Source organism: Pezoporus flaviventris, unplaced genomic scaffold, assembly GCF_033815535.1.
Source record: "Pezoporus flaviventris isolate CSIRO_AGI_PZ_B2104156 unplaced genomic scaffold, CSIRO_AGI_Pfla_v1 ptg000045l, whole genome shotgun sequence".
NCBI classification, from domain to species: Eukaryota; Metazoa; Chordata; class Aves; order Psittaciformes; family Psittacidae; genus Pezoporus; species Pezoporus flaviventris.
The window spans coordinates 2,462,163-2,480,929 of record NW_026892593.1 but is presented as its reverse complement, the minus strand read 5'-3'; the positions used below and the strand labels follow the sequence as shown (position 1 = coordinate 2,480,929).

At 44.4% G+C, this 18,767-nt stretch overlaps 1 protein-coding gene across 4 annotated transcripts in view; it reads right to left on the bottom strand.

Moving 5' to 3' along the window:
* Positions 1–18,767, bottom strand: part of CAMK1D (calcium/calmodulin dependent protein kinase ID) — a 222,555-nt gene that overhangs the window by 19,288 nt on the left and 184,500 nt on the right. For all 4 annotated transcript variants that reach the window (XM_061467239.1, XM_061467236.1, XM_061467237.1 and 1 more), the window contains 3 exons: positions 16,489–16,564; positions 6,174–6,286; positions 4,032–4,110 (listed from right to left, as the gene is read on the bottom strand). In XM_061467239.1, the coding sequence (XP_061323223.1) occupies positions 4,032–4,110; positions 6,174–6,286; positions 16,489–16,564 (268 nt within the window). The remainder of the gene's footprint in view (positions 1–4,031; positions 4,111–6,173; positions 6,287–16,488; positions 16,565–18,767) is intronic.

Here is an 18,767-nt window from a genome sequence, read left to right as displayed (position 1 = left end):
AGATACAGCCCAGAAAAGTGGGCCATTGGGAAGAAGTATTTACTTTTTTTAGGGTCTGATCCTGTACAAACATTTCGTCATGTGAATAACTGGCTATTCGAGAGCAGTTTCCCAAAATTCAAAGAGATTATTAACCTTAAAGGCACAAAAGTAACATCTTGCAAAATCCAGTTCTTGCAAGCCTTGTTTGGAAGTCTTAATAGAACCATGGTAATTAAAATAAGAGGTATGTTTTGGAATCAGTCTGTTTTTCACAAATGTTACATATTGAAACAACAAATTCTCATGCAGTTAACTACTTTTATCACAGTAAGATTGTGATTAACATGCATGTGTTAAGTACTTACGATTTAATAGATTTCTTTCTAATTTGTGGCTGATCCCAATGATCTGATACTGCAGGGGCAGATTTCACAGGAGGAAGGAAAAGGGTAAGCTGGAAAATGTCACTACACAGAGTCAGTTCATCATATACATCCCTGGCAGTGTTTAAGGCCAGGTTGGACGGGGCTTGAACAACCTGCTTTAGTGGAAGGTGTCCCTGCCCATGGCAAGGGGTGGAACTGGATGAGCTTTAAGGTCCCTTCCATCTCAAACTATTCTATGTTTATCTACCATTTGCACAGTACCAATGACTTGGGTAGATGTTCTCTGTTCTGCTGGTGAGACGGGGAGACAATACCCAACTCAGTGGCAAAACTCCCATTAACCTCAGTGGAATCAGGATTTCACTTCCTGCAAACTCTAAGGTTCAAAGATGCTTCTCCAGTTACCTTGATCTACAGAACCAGTTTGTGCAGACACCTCTATGAGATGCCATTAAGTGCTACTTGACACTGTAGCTGACCATTGAGAAGAAGCATAGAGCTGTCTTCCTCCTCTACCAAAAAGGCCTTCCTCTCCTTCAAACAGGAGGATGTCATTGCAACAGATATAATGGCTAGAATAAGACAGAAGCAGTAAAAACCTCATTATTTCCTGGCATAAGCAATCTGGGTAGAAAACGTTTCTTGAGCAATGGCTTGGCAAAAGGAGATCCTATCACTAACTCTAAAATAACAGATAATATCCAGGTGAGTAGCATTGATTATCCAAAAAGGCATTTATCACTGTAGGATCCAAACCCTCCAAAAAATCGCTCTCCAGAGATGTCGATAACTACAACACTAGTGTTACAGGAAGCCTTTCAGAGCAAGGGGGAATGAGACACTGAGTTCTGTTCAAGAGCATACTAGGGAGGACAGAGGCAGATCTGAAGCTTTATCTTTGGAAACCTCCACTTTGCTTTCACTGGACAACTGTCCTTCTGTAATCCAGTGGCACATACTGTCTCTGTGTTGAAGGGAGGCGGATTTGGGATATGAATTGGAGACGTGATGAATATCTTAAGGCTCCCTACTGCAGTGCCATTTGTATGTCTGGCACTTCAAAGGCTGACCCGTGATTTGCATGGCTGAGAGGTAGCCCTGAATGTGAACCACTGCTTTGCAAAGTCAGCCTGGCAGAAGACAATCCCCTGCCACAGAAATGGGGTAAACCCCTTTTTGGGTGAGTTGTTTTTAAATGGAAGATTCGATTTTGTAGAAAATATAAAGAATTATGGAGCAGTCTGTGAGTTTCCATTGGCTCCTGGCCATGACATGCAAATGAAAAGAAAAAAAGGGGAATGAAAATACTTTTTATCATTTTGTTCCTTTAGGAGGGCCCAGAAGCCATGTGTGTCACAAGTGCCACGTTTCTTTGTTGCACTCCAGCAACCAACACAGATGTAGTGGGGCCAAGAGCTGGATGCTTAGTGTTTTATGTATCTTGGATGTAAGGCTTTGGAAAATCTGCCTCTGAGTTCTACAAATGGTCACCTCATTCTCTGCTGGGAGTTGCATTCCCATTGTTTATTCTGTATTTCTAATACTGACTGTTGTAACTTGTTTAATTTCCTGAGGCTCAGGTCAGTATCATATAAAAATGTCTTCAGTTGTTGGGGTTAGGCTTTCTTTTTGTTTCATCTCATGAAACCTGGATTTCATTTCCCAAATTTCCTTTTTGTCACACAGACAATGGAGTTATTGATGAGACAAGGGAAAAGGGCAGGCCCAGGCCTTGACTTCTCATCTCTTGTTTGTATTGATGCCAGGCACTGATGCAGCTAAAAAACGTCTCTTTTGTTTCTCCTTGTCATTGGCATGGGGGATGGAAACCAAGAACCTTGCTTTTCTTAATGACTTATATTGCATTCTGCATCACAAGCCTTTCCTAAAACTTTTTAATTCTTAAAGGCTGAGGCTAAATCTTACCTTCAGCCTAATTTGTAATCACAGTGACAGTCTGCAGTCAGACAGTGGTACATCATTCCCACTATGAAGAAATCAGTGCCATTTCACTGTATTTCTACCACTTGTGTAGTCATTACTTACTGAACACCTTCATGAGTGTCAAATCATTAATTAATGATGGGGTAATTCATCAGCAAGCCAGAAGGTAAAAACCTGTGAAAGGATTTACATCTAGTCCCAGGACTGAAAACAGCAATGAGACAAGACAAATCAGTGAGTGTCAGAGACAGAAGCATAAACCTCTGAAACCACAACTAAGTACTTGTTCTAGAGCTACAGCCATTAAGTTTTACTCTGCTTTGAAATTTAATACAATTTTAAGCTGGGTACCAAGTTCTGTCCCTTCATGGACAGAAAGGTTGAGGAGTGTATCCAAAACCCATGTCTGTTAAGGAGGCAGAAATGACAAGAGCCCTGCTGATATATCTCCCCAGCCTCAAAGGGATGCAGACTCCATCCTCCAAACAAATGTCTCCATATCCCAGCAGAAAGCAGTGCTATCTTAGAACACACTGACAATTTCTATGCCTGCGCTTTTCTTACCATGCACTTTATACTCAACTACACTACTTGAGGCTTATCTCTGTGCTCAAATTGCATCACGAAGATGGTTTTGAGGTCCATCAGGCTGTAGAGCTAGTTATGACTCTGGTCCAGTTGCTTTTCTGAGAGGCTATGGACACTAAAGAAAACCTGTTGCCCTGAAAATGCACAGCCTAATGCTTTTATCCAGCCAGTGCTCCAGAAGCTGCAGAAAGGAAATGGTATTTGTGGTAACTGTGATAACATAAAAACACAGTCTAATGTGCACCTGGGGTGAAAATGTCGTGCCATTGATTCCCTTCTGTTGCCACTATTATAACAACCAAAATAATATCAAGCTTCATATATAATGATCCCTCTCTAAAAGGCTTACATCTAGAGCCCATTTGCAGGTGCAGCTGGTAGTGTGGGGTGATACTCTTGTCACTCAGGGTTGGTCAAAAGTACATGAGCCACTCTTCCTTCAGCTACATAATCCTTGGGTAACTTTGGTGAAGTCATCCATGTGCAAAGGCACCATCTGATTTAAAGCACTTAGCTAAGGTCTAAATTACAAATAGAGTCAGACCACGTACTTTTCTGTAGTCGCTGCAGAGAGATAGCATTGCTATATTCAATTCAGCCTCAGTTTATCCCCCCTTTAGGGTTTCCTATCTCCCCCATTCAACAAGAGAGAATAACAGCATGTGAAATCAGCCCCCTGCTGCAAGGAGGAGGTGTACTATCACCTGTGAAGCACAGATGAGGACTTTCTACTTCATGGGGTGCTCTTAAGTGCTCTGATACTACTTTAGCAAGGACCTCAGGAGCAGGTTGATACCCAGCTGTACATCTGCAGACTTTGACCTTTTGCCCCACAATATGATTTCTCGGTTCAACCATTTTGGCATATCCCACTGCTCCACTATAGTCAACATACATAATTCAGCATTTCACTGAATTGTGGTACAGAGACTCAATAGGTTGGTGCTTGAGGTTAAAATCCATCATGGTTTTCCAGGAAAATCTGGAGGACAAAAGTGGGGGTTGTAAGAATAAAAACCCAGAGTTATTTAGTAGAGGTTAGCATACTACGAGACAGACGTCACTTCCACCCATGAATGTAGAATGATGCTCTCTGCTCTGAAGGGTTTCACACAGCAGACTATAGCTTACCAAGGGTGCCGTGCTGCTTGCTCACAGGTGTATCTTTTATTAGGGTCCTTCTCCATCAAATTCCGAATGAAGTCTTTAGCTGTAAAAAAACAGAATAATTTAAAGCAGTAGGTTTGGTGCCCAGTTCTGCTGCCATATGACCAGCCAACAGCACTGATCAGGCTACCAACTGCCATCTGGCCACAGCACCAGGAATAGCCCTGAGTCATTTGTCATTTATTAGCATGGATATAACTGAAGTGACTTAGGACAAAATCCAGGCTATTTAGTATGGCAGATGAAACCTGAAGGCATCTATGCCTGCAGGTATATTTAGGAGTGGGATGGTAATACAGAGTCAGCAGAGTACAAGCCTGCCAGCTCCCTGGTCAGCCAACTGCCTCTGACCAACTTTGTGGTCTGAATATGGCCACAGCTGTTGGAGATGCTGATAAAGAGTGGGAAAGGCAAAGAGAACACCACAATAAGAGGCACTTCTCATTGCTCACTCCAAGCAATCACATGCATTGGCAGCTTCAAGGACATGCAGCAGATTTAAAAACAAGTTACTGAGGAAAACGGACTCCCTTGAGCATGAGGTAGTGTGCTTTTAATTGACACTCTAATGGAAGGAAGGGAGATTGCAGCATGGCATGCATCCAGTAGTTTCAGGAGAGAGCTCCTGAAAGAGCCACAGCAAAGCCAAATATGGGAGGAAAATCTTTGTGCTGATTAAGGTGATGGACTTTGCCCCAATATGCAAAGGGGTCTGCCAGCAGACCTTCATACTTTCTCTGAAATCCCTTATGGGCTTAAAAACACTTCTCATCACATATAATTTTAGGCAATCCATCACAGCGATATCTGGACAACAGATGCAAGCAGCATGAAATGTTGTTCTATGCTGAGATAACAGGATATATAATCTTCAAAATGAAACACTTCTTTTTATATCTCCCCTGCCTTAATCAGTAGTATTAATGCATCAGAAAACTGCATTTTTAGGGTTATTTCTATATGATAAAATATTCCTAGAATTCATTTCTTCTGCATGAAATGACAGACATTCCCACGGGTTGGACAAAGCAAGGACACTGAGCTTGCGTGACCTCTTGGAGACCACACACCACGTCAGTGGCACATGCAGGGTGCAATGCTGAACATGTCCCTGATGCCACATACAGACAGTGATGCTGGTAGACAATGAGCCATGCTGGAGCCAGAAGCTTGTATAGGCACATTTGCCTGTAACAGGTTGGTGTATCTGCCTCTCTGACAGACTAGAGCCAGGGCAGGCGGGCACTATGGGTTCATAGAATCATAGAATGGTTTGTGTTGGAAGGGACCTTAAAGCTCACCCAGTTCCACCCCCTGCCACAGGCAGGGACACCTTCTGCTAGAGCAGGTTGCTCCAAGCCCCTGTGTCCAACCTGGCCTTGAACACTGCCAGGGATGGGGCAGCCACAGCTTCTTTGGGCACCCTGTGCCAGAGCCTCAGCACCCTCATAGTTAAGAATTTCTTCCTAATGTCTAATCTAAACCTACCCTCTGTCAGTTTAAAACCTTTGCCCTTGTCCTATCCCTATAGGCCCTTGTAAAATGTCCCTCTCCAGATTTCTTGTTGGCTCCTTTAAGGTATTGGCTACATGTCTTCTGCACTTGGCAAGCACATGGGCAACTATCTGGATCCAACCACGCAGACAGCAACCCCAGTTTCTGAATGTGCTTACCTGCTTCATTTGGAAGCCATTAATTTCTTGGGTTCTTTGCTGTATACACTGCAAACTTGCTTTGGACCTGCAGTGCAGCATCAGTGACAGATCCAAACTAGTTTGCCACCTTATTATTGACACATAAACCACCTGGTTTTTATTTGGATATGATGAAGAAATTAATCTGCTTTGTCTTCTTGGCAGTCTCCTGCTATCTCCATCTTCTATTCCAGCTATGTTTAGTGCTTTGTGTGGGGCTGGACAAAATGGTACTTTATTTGTTCTCCTGCAAAACTATTTCAGCTGAAAGAAATGTACATTCCCAACAGTTTTCAGTTAAAAGAAGCTCCACAGATGGTGGATGGTGCATTCTCACACCCAGAGGAGGATATCTGCAACAGGCACACATGCATGCACGGTTGTTGCAATTAAATGAGCAGTAGCTTCTTACCAGACTCAGAGATGTCATCCCAATACGGAGAGTCAAACTCATACTCCGCCTTAAGGATCTGCTCAAAGAGCTTGGAGTCATTTTCGTCGTAGAAAGGGGGATACCCACAAAGCCTAATGGAGGACAAGAAAAGAGAGATGTGACCCTTGGACCTGTCTCTGCCCAGAATGTGAGAAAGGGGGAGGGAGAAGAAGGAGAAGTTCTTGTTTAAGACTTGTCCCAATAAGTTTTCAAGCAGGCAGGCTCTACCATGACAGAGTTTTGTTCAGGGATGTGTAAACCCACTTCTGAAGATTGGCCCTATCCTGCACAAATTGGAATTCTGCATGGTAACCTGGTGCTGTTGACCCTACACTGACATGCAGATATCCTGGCCTGCCTCTGCATGCTTTTGGGTGTTTAGCCAGAGGAGCTATTTTACACAGTCAGGAGCCCTTCCGTCCTCTCCTATACATGTGGTAAGAGGAGCTTTCATGGGCTACACCCACAGGGCACCAGTGGCATCAGGCTGGCTTGGAGCACAACCCATGATCTCAACATTGTGCAAGAGACCACAGCTGTATAGGAATGTTTGCTGGGCAACTGGGGAGCCACTGGACAACGCATGGACTTCTTGGGAAGGAATAGCTGGTGAAAAGCAGGACAAGGAGCCACACAGAACTATCAGACAAAGGGCAGGCTACATCTGCAGGTTTTGCTGGGCTCTGCATCCCCAGGGACAATGAGGATGACGTCTGGGAGTCACTCCACCTCTGCAGAAGAGCCTTCATGGGCTGCACATGGACCTGCTGCTTCTGCTGCTGCAGAGGCACATGGAGAGCCTCTCCTTTTCTCATGTCTGCAAGTGATTTTGTTGCCCACACCTATTTGCCTATCTTGCCTGTGGCTAACCCCAGTCCTGTCCTGGTTTTCAGCATTTATAGTCAGATTTCTCAGGACACCTACCCCGGGACAAGCAGGACATTGAACATTTGCCAAGTTTGAGCTAAAATACTCAGGATGCATCCTCCCAGTACTGCAGACAGCAGGATAGTCACTGGGACAATATAGGGCTCCTCCAGTCATGGGAAAACCAGATCCAGCACTGCATTAAGGAAACACAGCCATAAAACTCATGTGTTGGAGATCCCTCATGTCCAGCTGATGCTTCATGCCCCCTCTGTACAGACATGCCAGCAAAGATACCCCTTCCTCAAACTTTAATACCAACCTTGGTTAAGTGCCAGATTTACCTCTGAGGCTTGTTCGAGGTTTTAGCAAACCCATCTTGCTCACAGTTAACAGGCCTTTCTGCCCCTATTGTCTCATATAGAGATGATGCATTTTTTTCTCTTATCTCTAATCCATGGTGCAAATCATTCTTTCACATTCTGCACTGATACTGAAATGATTTTCCCCTACAGTTTTCTTAAACCCTGAATTAATCAACCTCAACAAAGCATTTCAGTGGAGAGAGCCAGCCATTATAAACAGACTGAAGATCTAGCTGAAAAACTACACTGTAGCAACAACAGAGCATGGGGGGAGAACTGTAAGAAATGAAATACTTAAGTTATTTATAACCCAAAGCCAGCTGGCTGCCCTGGAGGTTATTTGAACCAACTCAACACTTGAGGGTGAAAGGAGCAATGTTTTGTTAGCCCTGAAGAGCCAGTGTGCTTGATAAATAATTTAAATACGGAGATGTTGATCTGCATCTGGTCCATCTTGACCTGGAAGAACTCTACTGAAATCTGCACCATTATAATGAAACTCTGTGATTCAAGTGAATCAGAAATGTCTCTTTTTCTTGCAAAGCAGATGAGCCAGTCCTCGTTTGTGTCACACTGGATGACTGCCATGATCAAAATAAAGTAAGATAACCTCATGCCAGACAACCATTTACATTCAGAGCAGGGCTGCATGCCTGCTTAATGGGCACAAGCTTGTGTATGGGGCTCAATGCAGCAACTCCTACGTGAAGCCCGGTGGTGGAAGTGGCGTATAAGAAGGTCCATTAAAAATGGTGCATTTAAGCAAAAAGCCACTATACATCTGGATAATGAAGGAAAAATCTGGAAACTTAATGAAGATACTGGATCCACAACCAGGATTCAGCTCTGTAGGTAGCTATGAAGAAACTTGCTTCAATGTAATGAGTATCAGCCCTACAGTCTTGTGGGGGAATGCACAAAGTGGTTTTCACCTTCCTCCTCTTTTGTCACAACCCTCAAGATTTTGGGTGCTTTACTGAGGGGTTTGGAAATGCTGGAGTTGACAGCACTGCAGATGGATGGCCACTGGGGTAGAGATGCCAGGGATGGAGGAAAACAACTCCTCCAAAGGCACTGGGAGCCTGAACCTCTTCCCTGGGGAACTCAAGGGGCTCTGTATGAGAAGCCTGACAGCCCTTCATTAATTCCTTGCCTTCCTCAGCACTTTATTTAAACAAACCCAAAATGTTCTGATAAAGCACTTTACGGCGAGCAGACAGCGCTGTGCATGCCCAGGCACTGGCAGGCTGCTCCAGAGAGAAATAACTCTCTTAAAATGTGCACTGTGCTAATTACCTTGGCAAAGGTACAAGAGCACAAGTTAGGGCTGCTGTGATTTATACACGCTCGTGGCAGCAAAAGGTAGGCGCAAACCACTGAGCAGCATAGAGCTGCAGGGCTATAACCCTGCTGGAGGGGAGCAGAGAGACATGAACCCCTGCAAAAGCCTCAGCCTCTCCAGAGCCTTTCAATCCTTCTCCTGCAGGCATCCAGCTCTTCCCCTGCTCCTCTGTATGGCCTGAGTATCTACATGTCTGGGGTATCTGAGTTTATTGCAGGTGTGTTTGCCGGGAAGGCTGATACATGAGGAAAGTTAGCGTCATGCAGGAAGGTATCCATACTGCTGGGAGCTGGGCACAGGGCAGAAAACAGCCTCTTTGAGCACAGCTTTTCCCTTGCTAGGGAGAGCTTGAGACGTGTTAGTTGCTATTACAGGTCATGGGCAGGGATATCCTTCCAAACCAGCCCCTGCCTGAGAGCACAGTGGTCCTAGCTTGGTCATGATGGGGTTGAACGTCCTGCATATGGGGACCCAAGGATGTTCCTCCAGGAGGCAAATCTCTGAGGACTTACACCAGAAAGCAAGTGAGAAGGGCGCAAGCTCCCTAGGACAGAGGAGGTGGCATGCAGAAGGGGAACACCAGGGCATCCTGGCATAGGGAGAGGTTGAGAGCCAAAAAATAGGCATTTTTTCTGTCTTTTCCCTTAAAACCAGAGTTCAGGGAGAGACTGAAATTTTAATGTTACTTACTTTAATGTTCTAATGTTACTGGCTTTGCAGTAAGGGATGGGAAAGCCCCAGTAAACTACCCTATCATGCAATTTATGGCTGGAGGAAATCTTGTTGGACTTCCAGCAACTGGGCCACGTTCCAAAGTCCATAATAAGCTTTTATTTAATTCTTACAGAATCAAAATCCCACCGACTTCATTTCCATCTGCTGGGACATTTCTGTGTGAAAAAAATGACCTCACTATCAGAGGTTCTGCTGCTTTTCTTCAGATATGCAGAAAGACAAAAATAACCCCTCTGTCTTCAGTGTGAAAGAATCCTGCGTTGTCCTGGGGGAGCTTCAGCAGCTCTTGGTTGTCATCATTTTCTCGCAGTTCCTCCAAGTAAAAGCTTTTCGGGATTATTTAGCAACCTTATCAAATCAGCAACAGATTTTCCTTTAACCTCCTATTCCCAGTCCTGCCTTAAAAAGAATGGGATTCAGATAAGAAAAACAGAGGTGGATGTACAAAAGAAAGATATTGCCAGGAGTCATTTCTAGAAGCCATCAATGAGATTGCAAGAGGAATACCAGAAACAGCTTCTCCTCATCAGGCAGAGAAAGAAATACCCTGCAAGCTCTCATTACATATTGGGGGTGATACTAGAGGCTATATCACCCATTTACATGGTCAGTGTACAGCCTGTAATACAAGAGACGTTGGGGTTAATTTTACAAACAATTTTACAGTGATTAAAGAACTCAGTAAGTGCTTAAAAACCTCAGATGTGTGGTGTGGGAAGTCATCCAAGTGCTATTTATAGGGATAAACACATGTATTTCTTCTTATTTTAGAAACAGACCCTCATACTGGCTGACACTGGTGCCCTTATGAAGCTGTGGACAAGGACATATTAGCATGGGGAATATAAAATAAACTAAGAAGCAAGTGATGAGGAGCAATCATTTGGGGTTGTCTTTCCAGCATCTGAGTTATCCTAAGCAATCCAACATTCCCATGTACATTTTACCACCAATAATTCTCCTTCCAGTACCAAACAAGTAAGTTATTCCTCACCTCCCTGCTTAGGCTTGTGTGTGATGCCGAGCAGGCAAGATGACTGATCAGCTTGCTCCAAAGTACGACTGCAGGATGATGGTGAAAACTTCTGGCATAATACTCTTTGCACTGCCCTTGATTAATCCTTCCATACAAACACCACTGATGATTCATGCACATCTACTTGAAAATCAAAAGCAACTTGGTCACAAAGTGTGAAACTATGATCCAAGATTTATCTCCAGATAGTCATGATTCATAAATAACAAACCAGCGACTCTCTGGTCCTACCAGTGAGCAAAATCAGGGGAAAACACAGGGGAAAATGTGTTCAGCGTAGTACAGAAGAGACAGGAAATGCTGACAATGAATAACCAGGGACTGAGGAAGAACATTTTGCATAATGTTCCACATTATAGAATCTTAGAATCACAGACTGGTTTGGGTTGGAAAGGACCTTAAGATCATCCAGTTCCAACCCCCCTGCCATGGGCAGGGACACCTCACACTAAACTATGTCACCCAAGGCTCTGTCCTACTTGGCCTTGAGCACCACCAGGGATGGAACATTCACAGCTTCCCTGGGCAACCCATTCCAGTGCCTCACCACCCTCACAGTAAAGAATTTCTTCCTTATATCCAATCTAAATTTCCCCTGTTTAAGTTTTAACCCGTTACCCCTTGTCCTATCACTACAGTCCCTAATGAAGAGTCCCTCTCCAGCATCCTTACAAGGCCCCCTTCAGGGTGCTCTGAGGTCTCCACGCAGCCTTCTCCAGGCTGAACAGCGCAAACTTCCTCAGCCTGTCTTCATACGGGAGGTGCTCCAGTCCCCTGATCATCCTCGTGGCCTCCTCTGGACTTGTTCCAACAGTTCCATGTCCTTTTTATGTTGAGGACACCAGAACTCCACACAATACTCCAGGTGAGGTCTCACAAGAGCAGAGTAGAGGGGCAGGATCACCTCCTTCGACCTGCTGCTGGTCACGCTCCTTTTGATGCAGCCCAGGATACGGTTGGCTTTCTGGGCTGCGAGCACACACTGAAGCCGGCTCATGTTCATTTTCTCATCGACCAACACCCCCAAGTCCTTCTCTGCAGGGCTGCTCTGAATCTCTTCTCTGCCCAACCTGTAGCTGTGCCTGGGATTGCTCTGACCCAGGTGTAGGACCTTGCACTTGTCATGGTTAAACTTCATGAGGTTGGCATCAGCCCACCTCACAAGCGTGTCGAGGTCCCTCTGGATGCCATTCCTTCCCTCCAGCGTATCAACCGAACCACACAGCTTGGTGTCATCGGCAAACTTGCTGAGGGCGCACTCAATCCCACTGTCCATGTCAGCGACAAAGATGTTGACCAAGACCGGTCCCAACACCGATCCCTGAGGGACACCACTCGTTACTGGTCTCCAGCTGGACATTGAGCCATTGACCACAACTCTTTGTGTGCAGCCATCCAGCCAGTTCTTTATCCACTGAGTGGTCCATCCATCAAATTGATGTCACTCCAATTTAGAGACAAGAATGCGATGTGGGACAGTGTCGAACGCTTTGCACAAGTTCAGGTAGATGACATCAGCTGCTCTACCCCTGTCCATCAGTTCTGTAGCCCCATCACATTCCAGCTTTGGAATATGATTTTCTATTTTTTGCATAAATTATCAATTTTCTCTGTATCAGTTGTGCATGAGATCAGTATTTAAGCTCCCCCATCATGTGACCCAGACAGATCCAAAATCCATCTGCTGGAAAACCAGTGAAGTTTCTTGCTCTTCTTATGCTTTATGTTTTTAAGCTGAACATGTTATCAGAACTACCTTGTGATAAGTAGTAAACCAAGCCCAACAGTGAGGCTGTTTCAAATTGAGAAGTACTGCAACTGGAATAACAGGAAATCTCAGGCTGCTAAAATTAATTTGCGCGAATAATAATTTCTCATGCAAAACAGGCTTTGATAAAAACTCCACTGGTGCAGCCTCTGCAATCTGGCTGTCATTAACAAGCAGCATTAGAGACTGGCACTGAAACAAAGGTATTTTTTCCTAAAAGATATCCTTCACCTTGCACATCACAGAAACAAATATTTGTCTAGAAAGTCAGTACCACAGAAACAGTTTGTTCTTCCAGTGTCATAAACTGCAGGCTCTCATGTGAAACTGATCTTGTGTCTGGAGGCACTGAAACCACCTGCAGTAATAATAGCTCAAATCATCTTTAATTTATGCCTGGCTTCTGTGTTAGATTCCCTTGAGTTTCCATCTTCTTAAATGACAACAGTTTGTTCAGAGTGGCTGTGAGGATCTGTGGGAGAGGTGAGGAGGTGATGGAGGATGATGTGCTTGGATTGCCCCATGCATAAATAAGTCTCTGACTGTTTTGGGCATGTGCAAGTAGCTCCAACTGTGCTGGCTGTGGAGCTAGAAATGATATCTCCACATGGGTATGGTGTTATATTGGAATTAATAACTCCTGCTCAGGTCAGGATTAACCACCAACATTTGCACCAGGATGGCTATGCTGCTGATGCGTATGGCCCCATGCCGCACTATGAGTATGTTGGCTTTCCTACCTCCAGTGTCCTGAGACAGCAAACCTAGATGTTAAACCTGCGCCCACCACTATCAGACACCCCAGCAGGGCTACTTCCTTCTAGATTAGGGAAGGATCCCTCTTCCTCTCTATCTTTACTGTACCCTTGACTTCCACTTTCTTATGAGGCCATGTCTGCAGTTTCTATTCCTGGAAGCAAGGATGAGATCCAGTTCAAGATTAGAGCACATGGGATGTTGGCTGGGATTCTAAGCTCCCATTGCATTCAACAGAGGTGGAATTAGTGGAGACTGGAAAGTGATGCAAATGTACCACAAAGCAGATGAAACCATGCTGTGAAGGCAGGGGTCTGAGTATGGAGCAGGATGTGATCCAGTAGCCTCAGCATGGGCATCTGGTGCTAATCGACACAGTCCACAGTCTCCCACTTGGCCTCCATCTGCCACTCCAGAAGGAAGGTCTCTGCAATGGGTTACACTTGCCAAACCCATGTGGCTGTCCCGAACACCCCAGTGTGGCACTAAACATGTAATTCTTGGTAACTGAATGGCATTTGCCGGTGAAATGACTGCTTGCATTGACCCAGGCTGGGTTGAGGTGCCCACACGTAGAGCCCAGTGCCACTGGAGAAGATGCTGAATGCACAGGACCCCTGTTCCCAGCTGGCAGATATGATATGGGGCTATGCAGGGCTGGACTGTCTTAGCCACAGCTTGAGAGCAGGTAGGACACTGTATGTGACTGAAACAGCACTAAGTACCTACATTAGGGTAACCAAAGTGAGCCTTAAGTGCCATTGACTGAAGGATGTAGCTCACATGCAGAAATGTTTAGGGAGGTAGTTTGATCTCAGACACAATCCCACCCAAGGAGTAAAAGTCTGGCAAACACATTACCACGCTCCTTGTACAGCAACACATTATTGCCATTCATTTTGAGTGCACATAATACAAATCAAGTCCTTATTACATGAAGCACAGAAACCCTGAAAACCTTTCCTTGTCTTGCAAACAGGAATTCATAGAGACTCATTCTTATTAAACTGCATTAAGCCTTTGGGGTTGGGAATTCCCTGTACAAATGGGGAATTTAGATTTGAGGAATTGAATTTAGATTTAAGGAGTGAGCATATGCCTTGCTTGACAACCCCAGCACACACTGACTTGGAAAACAGAGAAGGAAAAGACTGAGCTGAACCATGCAGTATGATGAGATTGAAGCCATCCACTGATCAAAGATGTGTTCATAAACTGAGTGTGGAGGACATATTACTTACCACTGTCTCACCCATATTCCTCAGCAAGACACATAAAAGCAACAAATCAAATAACAAGAAGTCTGCCAGCAAAAAAGACCTTTGTGGCATGAGCTGTGGTTGAACGGGACTGAAAGCTTGGAAGAAAGCAAGGCCAAGTTTATCTCCAGGCAACCAGGATGCAACAGTTCACAGCCCTCCTGCGGGCTGCCAGATGGAGGCAGTTTTTCATGTTGATATTTGACAATAAATGGAACCTAGGCAGCAGTTGAGCCTGGAAGTGAGGCAGCATACTGCTCTCTTCCACCTGCATCCTTCTTCCTCACACTCTCTGAAGCTGGTACTCAGCAAAGTACTACAAAAGCAACACAAATGACTCTATCTGACTGTCCTGCCATGGCTTACAAGAACCAAAAAGTCAAAATCCCAAACCTTTGGCCTTCCATGCTCAGGTCTGCTTGTGGGAAATGGTAAGTTTGGGTTAGCACACACCATCCTACAGAAGAGAACTCAGGAATGTTGTGTGAAGCAGCCTCTGAGGTATTGTGGCATTCCTACTGTCTTCCTCCCAGCTGTAGCATGTCCCGCTGGGCTTTGCCGTAAAGTCAGAATCAGCACTGTTGATTTTTGCTTTATTTAGCAAAAGCTTTTTGCATCCTACTCTTCATGGCTGCTCCAAGATAAATCCATCCCCTTGCAAAGTTTTGTACTCAAAGAGTTTTCAAATATTCATGTAGGTTGGAAAGCCACTCATAAGGCGGACGTTTTTAGGCAGGACTTGGTTTTAAATACACAAACATACATGCAAATAAATGAAGCGTTCCTTTACTATCTTAATATATATATAAAAGCTACTTTGGGTAGCATATAACTTATGATCAAGACTAAATGAAAGTGTAAAGAATAAACATTGCACAGAGTGGATAATAGAGCAATGAAGTTTGTCTTAGCAAAAATAGTTCTACCACACCATCGAAAAGCTATTCATGTTCACAAGCCACTAAATGTTTGCATAAGGAGAAAGGGAACAAAGTAGGAATGCTTTAATGCTGTGCCTCACTGGAGCTGCTTTTTCCTCCAGTCTTGTGTAACTGTGACAGTTGTGTAAAAGGGAAAAACAGAAAAAAAGGGAAAGCACTGGTAACGCTGGCATGAAAAGACTTTTGTTTCTGTGGCAGTCAACAGCTACACAGCAGCTCTGTGCTCTCTTGCACAAAAGGAACAGGCTTCTTGTGCATTACGCAGTCAAAAGCCTGACCTCCTCTCAAAGACCCACATGAACAGGTCCTCCTTCAAAGTCTGCTAGGCTATGTAGATGCAACCTATGCAACTGTTATTTGAATGATATGCAAGGACTCACAGATCCAAGAGCACAGACTACCCCATCCAGACAGGTTCACAGTCAGCAAGTTCTGCATTTCCTTCTCAACCCAAATACTAGCAGTGATTTCATATATTCATGCATATATTTCATATATTCATGCACACAGAGCTGGATTCAGATCATGGTGTCCAGAAATGTTATGGGCACCCTTCTCTGAACAGTACTAATGACCCTTGGTACCAGGGTATCCCTGTTATCACAATAGCCAGGACACATCTCCAGTCCTTCCAAGTTGTTGCTGGTGCAGGAGGTGGCTTACCTGCTTTCACGGCTTAAGTACTGAAGGCTGCCCTTTTCACGGGTATGAGTCTGGTCTTTGAAGGATTTCAAGACCCAACTTGATAAAGCCCTAGAGACAACCTGGTCTGACTTCAAGGCCAGGACTTCCTGAGGTTCCCTTCAATCTGAATTACCCTATTAACTCATTCTGAAGAAGGGTGGCAGGTACTGCGTGAGGACAGGCACTAAAATCTCCATAAACACGAGTAGCGAGATCTATCCACCACTCTGGAAAATGCACAGAAGTCCTGGTCCTGTAGCTTTCTCAAGCAACCAGTCCCCACTTCTGTAAGCAGCAAATAGCCCCATTAGAGGAGCAAGCCCATACTATTGCACATGGTTTAGTTCAGCTTTTGAAGGATCCCGGCCATTTCCTACCACTTCTGTCCAAATTTCAGCCTTTGTGTAACTGGAAGGTGTCCAGGGTTCCTGTTATCTTGGGTCACAATTGCCAGAGATTAACATTTTTGGACCAGACTAAGAGGGGAACAATGTGGTGGAAGAGCATGTTACCCATGATTGAAAACCCAACAGATACTCACAGGATGTATGCGATGACCCCAATGGACCAGCAGTCCACAGCTTTGCTGTAGGGCTTCTGGGCCAGCACTTCAGGAGCTGAAAACACAAAGCCAAGTGAACACGTTACAACACCAAGCATTGGCAAGTGGTCAAGAGGTAGGACCCTAAAACTTGAAGCTCCCTGAGTTGCCCTCCACATACAGCCCTTGGATTTGTAAATATCCCTAGCTTTTTGAAGTTTTTTGAAGATATTCACAAGGACGACTCCTGAAGTGGAGCAAATTCCCCATTTTCTGACTAAGGACAGAAAGCCAACCCAATAAACTACATCTGCAGGAGAGGAAGGAGAGCTGTCACCATACCTCCCAACGGCAGCCTTCCAAAGCCTGATGTATGTCAGACTGAGAGGGAGTAATTTGTCCTCTACCTCTGGGAACACAGACACCTCTCAAAGGAACTGAGCCTTCTGCCGCTATAGATTTCAGCCACCATAGTCTGAATTCGCTAGAAGTGAGAGCCTGGACATTTATTGAAACTCTTTGTGGGTTTGCTTTCCTATCTTACACCAGTGAGAGTTAAAAAGATGCATGTTTTTGTTTGGGAGCCTGGAGTATTATGTTTTCCCTGCTGGGACCTTTCAGTGCAAATGCTTAAACCTAACTTTTAAATCCTTGTGAGCCTATAATCTTTTTCATGTAAAGAAGCTTTTGCTTTATTCAAAGCAAAATGTCCACAACAATGCAAGAAATCACTGACTGCGGCATTCCTAATGCAGACATGCCACACTGGGCTTTAAAAAGCACAGTATTTCCTCTGAGTACATTGGATTTTAAATGGTGCAAAGAAATCATGAAGGGGCAAGTCCCAGCAAAATATTCCTTTGGGGTTACATCTTTCTCTGCTAGGAGTCTTGCCAACATCAAAGCAGTCAGGTACTTGAAGGACTGCAAAACAGAATTGTGAAGCATATAAATGTATCAAAATTTGAGCCTCACATTTAGCTGCTACATATGCTTTGGTGTATTGGTAAGGACTCTTCAAAGAGTTATCTTTTTAAGCTAGACAAGTCAATATAACTAAGGTCAAAACTGCCAGCAAGGGAGGGAACAGGAAAGCAATAATGAGAAACAGAAAAGACTTTCTGGCTCATGGGCATAAGAATTTATAAGACTGAAGGGAAGACAGTGCACATGGAATGGGAATGATGGAAAGGGTGAAGTCACACTGAGCACACATTGTAAAGAGGAAGAAAACACAGGGGAATGTTGGTAAAAATATAACTGGCAGACAGATTATGACAACCTGAAGACTGGGATATGCCCCAATCTGTAACGCAGGTTACGTATGACCCCAGTTTTCAAATCATCAAGAAAACTGGGACCACTGCAGAAGTTAAAATTATGGTTCTGTTCATATATTAATCCTAAACCACTGTTGTAATGTGTGAATATACTTATCCACTACATGCCAAAGGAGGTTTCTTTCTACTGTACCTTGCATGAAAGTCTCCTCACCTGGCCCTCGGTGGCAGAAACCTGCACCCCAATTCCTAAGAAGCCCCTGACTCCTTCCAGAACATAGGCATGCTGCTGTAATGCACCAAGATAAAGGTTAAACGATTCTTGCTACAATAGGGGACAGAGTTGTGGAAATACAGAAGGCATCTACAGTTGCACCCAAAGTGCTGGTGCACAAATGTAACTCCTTTCCTAACGGCTGGGTCAGGGTCTGTGTGTCAGCTTGCTGCTAGTCGGTCTGATGGGGCTGAATTTGAGGACAAACTTGGGATAGAAGAATAAAGCACCAAAGATCCATCCTGTTTGGCCTGCTACTGCCTCCCAGATAACCTGGCAAGCTGGGACAGTCTGCCAAATTTACATTTCTCCTGTATAAAATAGTTGTTGCTCAAAGTTGCTCAAGATGACCTTCCCAGACAGCTTTTGTGTCCCTTAATCTGACTCTTTCCTTCCCGATTCATCAAAATTTGCCTCCAAGTTTTCCTCTAAAAAGAATCCTTTTTTCAAAATGCGCATCAAATGGCGTTTCTGAGACTCTGTTTCCTTTTTGTTCCATCCCTTATGACTGAATTTTGTGACAAAATATGCAGACAAAGGGAGTTAAATTTCCCCCATCCTTAGGTGATCAGATGTCTTCAAACTCTCCACTCTCGCAAAATTCCCAATACTTTATTCACATATCACTTCTCTCTTTGACTGTCCACTTGTGTTTGCACCATTTTCAAGACTGGTAAACATTATACATCTCCTATCCCCAAAGAAAATATTATGCAAATAGATCC